The 4,757-nt window shown below is 70.3% G+C and overlaps 2 protein-coding genes across 2 annotated transcripts in view; one reads left to right on the top strand and one right to left on the bottom strand.

The window, feature by feature from the left end:
• Positions 1 to 414, top strand: part of CHLNCDRAFT_143824 (hypothetical protein) — a gene marked incomplete at both ends in the record, with an annotated part of 1,838 nt that extends 1,424 nt beyond the window's left edge. The window contains one exon of the mRNA XM_005849303.1: positions 124 to 414. Coding sequence (XP_005849365.1) covers positions 124 to 414 — 291 coding nt within the window. The remainder of the gene's footprint in view (positions 1 to 123) is intronic.
• Positions 415 to 1,917: 1,503 nt separating this feature from the next.
• The window catches only part of CHLNCDRAFT_143823 (hypothetical protein), a gene marked incomplete at both ends in the record, with an annotated part of 5,354 nt that continues 2,514 nt past the window's right edge, over positions 1,918 to 4,757 (bottom strand). The window contains 8 exons of the mRNA XM_005849110.1: positions 1,918 to 1,946; positions 2,084 to 2,177; positions 2,406 to 2,495; positions 2,619 to 2,686; positions 2,969 to 3,187; positions 3,451 to 3,551; positions 4,287 to 4,349; positions 4,459 to 4,529. Coding sequence (XP_005849172.1) covers positions 1,918 to 1,946; positions 2,084 to 2,177; positions 2,406 to 2,495; positions 2,619 to 2,686; positions 2,969 to 3,187; positions 3,451 to 3,551; positions 4,287 to 4,349; positions 4,459 to 4,529 — 735 coding nt within the window. The remainder of the gene's footprint in view (positions 1,947 to 2,083; positions 2,178 to 2,405; positions 2,496 to 2,618; positions 2,687 to 2,968; positions 3,188 to 3,450; positions 3,552 to 4,286; positions 4,350 to 4,458; positions 4,530 to 4,757) is intronic.

Below are 4,757 nucleotides of genomic sequence, written 5' to 3'. Positions count from 1 at the left end.
CCCCCCACGACCAGCCGTGGCCCGGCTCGCCAGCACCCGCCCGCCGCTGCCTCCACACACACGCCCCACGCACGCCCACCCCGCCACCCCCCGTGCCGCCCACCCTGCCGCCGCCGCCCGCAGCTGCTGGGCTTTGCGCGGGCCACCAGCGACGGCGCGCTGTCTGCCGTCATCTGGGACGTCTCGGTGGCCCCCGCCTGGCAGCGCGGCGGGCTGGGCCGCGCGCTCGTGGAGCGCCTCACCTCCTCCCTCGTGCACGACGGCATCGCCACCATCACGCTGTACGCGGAGCCCGGGGTGGTGGCCCTGTACGAGAAGCTGGGGTACGTGAGCGATCCGGAAGGCATCCGCGGCGTGGCCTTCCAGACCAAGTCCGCCTTTGGGCGCAGCATGGCGGCCGCGCTGCGCCGGTAGCGTGGCGTAGCATGGCGGCCGGCCTTCTGCAGACCCCCCGGCTGCACCCCTCGGCCTCGCGCTCTTCCAGCCCCTCTCTCGCCGCGCCCGCACTGCCGCTGCCTCCCTCCCAACACTCGCCACTCGCCGCTGCTGCTGTCTTCCTCGCTTCCGCCTCTTGCCCGCTGCCCCGCCGTCCACACCGGCACGTGTACACTACAGCCCTCTCCGATTCAACCAACCCTGGCAGAATAGCGTACCCTCGGGCCCACCCCCTTTTCCAGCTGCCGCCGGGCCCCCAGCGCCCGCGGCCGGCTGCCCGTCGCCGCCCCACTCCTGTACCCCTTTCTTTTTACCCCTCACTTCGGTGCACGCCCCTTCTCGTCTTCAGCCTGCAATTGCTTTCATTTCCAAGGATGCATGTCCTGTATTGACCGACACGTCACGTCTGCGCCACAGCCCGCCCTGCACAGCAACCCCCCAGCTCGGGCGCCCGCTGCACCCCCCCAGGGCATTTTTGTTGTGGTTGCCTCATTTGTCTGCACTATCGTCCGCCTAGAATGTTGCCGGTACCATACTGCTGTTCAACACCTGCCACCACGCCTGCCTGGCCGCCAGCGGGAGTAGGGGCAGCTCTTGGTGCCCGCGACAGCGATGCTGTGAGGTGGCGGCGGCGGCTCTCGTGTGGCGCCACGCAGGGCAGCTGGGCCGTCCTCCCGGAGGTTCCTCCTAGGCCCCGTTGGGCTGTCGTTTGCTGGACTGCCAGTGTGGGTGGTTGAGGTCTTGAGCAGCAAGCAGTGGGTGGTGTGCTGTAGCAGCTGCCAAATCCACAACACAAACCGCTGCATCGCCGCTTGCTTTCAGGCTGGCGGCAGATGCTTCTGACCTCTGCCCCAGCGCGTCTGTCCATGGTCTGAGTTGCCTTGAAGTCGGGTGCCAATCGCCGACCATGCGAGGGGCAGCGAGCGCAGCTGCCTGCGGGGGGGCGCCTCCTCCTCTCCCAATGCGACCAGCCGCCGCTACCATTCTAAAGGCCTTTTCAGGGCCAAGAGCCACATTGGTGTGCTGCCTGGATCGATCATGCCAGCGCACACAGCCCATGCAGCTCGAGCCTTGGCCCCTCCCCTACCCCACCCCCCTGCCAGACACCTACCCCTTCAGAAGCAGACCGGCTGCGCATGACGCCAGTCGGCCAAGCCCGGGGGGCTCCAGAGGCCACATTGTCACATGGGCGGCCGGTGCCGTGGCTTGAAGGGGATTGGAGAAATGAATGGAGCAAAAAATAAGTAACAGTGGGGCATCGGCATGGCGCGGAAGCCGAACCGAGGAAACGGGCCAGACATGCGGGGGCTGACAACACTGGCGCTGCGCTCGGGCGGGGCGAGGGCCGCCACATAACGACACACTGTCCGTCCATGGCTTCGGCATGCGTTTGATGACATTTGTAATCCAAAACGTGGCGCAGGGCTGCCAGCCACTGGCGTTGAAAGAAGAAGGATCTGTCTGCCGCCGGAGGCTGGCAGGTCACCCCCGGGCGGCGATGTAGGAGGGGCCTGCGGGAACGGGGTGTGTGGCACACGCACAGCCATGCTCAACATGACATGGCGGTCGGTGGGGTGGGCAGTGAACCAGCGGCTGTGCTCATGGGCCCGGGGTGGGGTGGCCAGTTGTCCCAGCGGGCATTGCTCACCAAACAGTCCCAGGACTGGCTTCGGAAGGATCTGGGTCCTGAAGACGGTCACCCTGACGTTGAGCCACTTGCCAAACCGCTGCTGGTCCGCGGCCTGCGCTCGGCGGCGTGGCAGGTGGCGCAGCGCGGCCAAGCGGGTCGGCTGGTTGCAGAAAAGGATGCGAGGCTGAGGGGCGGCAGCCGTGGCAGCAGGCCTCCCCGGCCCACCCGAGGACCGGAACAGACCAGTCGGAAACAACGTAGCTGGGCAGCTGTCGAGCGCGGGCAGGCGGCACAGGGCAGGTGGCTGGCTGCGGCTTGGGGGGGGGGCACAGCCACACACCGAGGTCTTGGAGGCCACATTCATGCTGATGCGCATCTTGGGGGTGAGGATCGCCATCCGTGCGGAGCGCCCCTTGGCGGCGGGGAACGTCTGCACCAGCAGGGCGGCGGCCAGGCAGCGCAGGGGGCAAGCCGGCTGGCGGTCGCGCACGGCGGCAACGGGTGCTCAGGGCGAGGGCGCGGCTCGGCGCGGCCTGCCAGTATATGGCCTCACCCTGACGACCTCCCCGCCGCCCATGGGGGCAGCGTCTGCAGGCTTGAGCACCCGCCCGTTGACCGTCACTGCACGGCACAGGCAGGGGGGGCGGGCGAGGCGTTCGAGCTCAAAGTCGCTGCAGGCCGGCGTGGGCAGCCACGCGGGGCGGCGGCGGCCGGGGCTGGCCAGCCGCGGGCGCCCAGGCCGGCCCGCCAACAGGGCCCGGCACGCCTCCACAGCGTCCAGCCTCCGGAAGCCCCTCTCAGGCTCCTCTGCGCAGCCAGCAAACCCCCACTCACCCCCCCACACGCAGCCGCCCGCCGCCGCCTCCACCTCCCCACCCACCCCGCCCGTCCGCCCCCACCCACCCTTCAGCTTCCAGCCGGTGCCGGCGGTGGCGTTGGGCGGCAGCAGGGCGGCGGTGGCGCGGTCCACGGCGGTGCTGGCAAACAGCGCGGCGCGCACGTAGCGGCGCTTGGGGTCGGCCAGGCCGGCGCGGAAGTGCACCGCCAGCTGTGTGTTGAGGCCAGAGGTGAGCAGGCGGGTGTCGGCGGTGAGGGAGGGGCTGCTCAGGGTGTCCCACACGCCTGCAGGGGAGGCCGAGGGGTGGGGTGCGGGCAGGTGGTGGGGGTGTGGCGGGAGGGGAAAGGGGGAGGAGCTCCACGGTTTCCCGGGCACCAGGCTGCCCAGGAGAGCAGGCGGGCGCGCAGTAGCCCTGTGTGCGGCAGCGCTGGCAGCGCAGGGGTCCCAGGGCTGTGCTGTGCTGTGTCGTGCTGTGCTGTGCTGTGCTGCGCTGCGTCGTGCTGTGCTGTGTTGGGCTGCGCTGGGCGCACGGCGCCTGCCTGCCCACCTGTGAAGCCGCGCCACAGCGCTGCGTCCCTCATCACAGCCTCGATCTGGGGGCGGGGCCGTGGCGGCGGCGGCGACCTGGTCAGGCCTCCCAGGGGCGGCCTGCAGGCGGGGCGGGGTGGGGGCCGAGGCGAAGGCAGCTTTTATGGGGCAAGGCAATGGGCAGGGCTGGAGGTGGTGGGGCGGGGAGGGCACGGCGGGCGTAAGAGTGCAGTGCACACACACAGCGGGGCGTGAGCGAGTCGGGTGGTTGGGCTGTGCCGGGGGTGCCTGGCATAAGCATGGCCTGCCCGCCACCCTACCGTGGGGGGGAGGGCTTGGGACTTGGCGGCGGCGGGGAGCACTTCTTCTGGCCCTTGGCGCCGCAGGTGGAGAGAACGGTTTTCGGGGGCGGCGGCCGTGGGGAGGGCGGTGGGGGCGGGCGTGGGGGCGGGGGGTTGGGAGACGGGGGCTTGGGCGAGGGAGCAGGGCTGGGGGGCGGCGGCGAGGGGGAGGGGGGTCTGGGACTGGGCGGCAGCGGGCGAGGGGGGAGGGCTGGGTGGAGGACGTTTTTGGCGGGCTGGGTGGAGGAGGGGGGTGGCGGAAGGGTCGAGGGTCGGCGGGTGGGAGGGCTGGGAGGGCTGCTTGCGGGCGCCGCCACCATGTTTTGCGTGTTCAGCGGACGCATCAGGCCGCTGCAGGCAGCAGCAACGTGCGGCCAGGCATGGCGGGAGGGTTGCTGGTTAGCCGCCCTACTCACCCACAAAAGACCAAGAATCCGCCCACCCCAAACGCTCATCCATCCATCCACCACCCGCCCCGCGCCACCCACCCGCCCCACCCGCCGCTCGCCTGTACATGGAGCAGGCCCCCGCCTGCGTCATCTGCACCCGGATGTGTCCCGCCTCTCCCCAGTCGCCCCTGCACCGCTCGGAACAGGCAGCCGTGAGCGGGGGGCAGCCGTGGGCGGCGGCAGGGCAGGCAGGGGATGGGTGCTTTAGCCCCATCCCGGTGCCGGCTGCACACCCACCACTGGTTGCGCACGATCCAGTAGCTCTCGTTGGAGCCCACCCCCTTGGTAGCGTTGTACCCCACGATCACCTGCAGCGCCAGCAGGGCAGGGCAGGGCAGTTTGCAGGCGTTTGCAGGCCGGCAGCCCCGCCGCCATCCCGCTGTCGACAGCGCTCGTGGCACACACCTCATGGTAGCGCGGCGCGGTTCCAAGGTGGCATGCGGAGGCACAGGCAGCCCAACAAGCCCACCATGACGTGGTTGTACCAGCCAGGAACGCACTCGGAGGCCTGGTAGATGCCTGCACAAGGGCGGGCC

Source organism: Chlorella variabilis (assembly GCF_000147415.1).
Source record: "Chlorella variabilis unplaced genomic scaffold CHLNCscaffold_6, whole genome shotgun sequence".
Lineage (NCBI taxonomy): Eukaryota > Viridiplantae > Chlorophyta > Trebouxiophyceae > Chlorellales > Chlorellaceae > Chlorella > Chlorella variabilis.
Note: the sequence above shows the minus strand (reverse complement) of the source record. Positions and strands in the feature narration are given on the sequence as shown.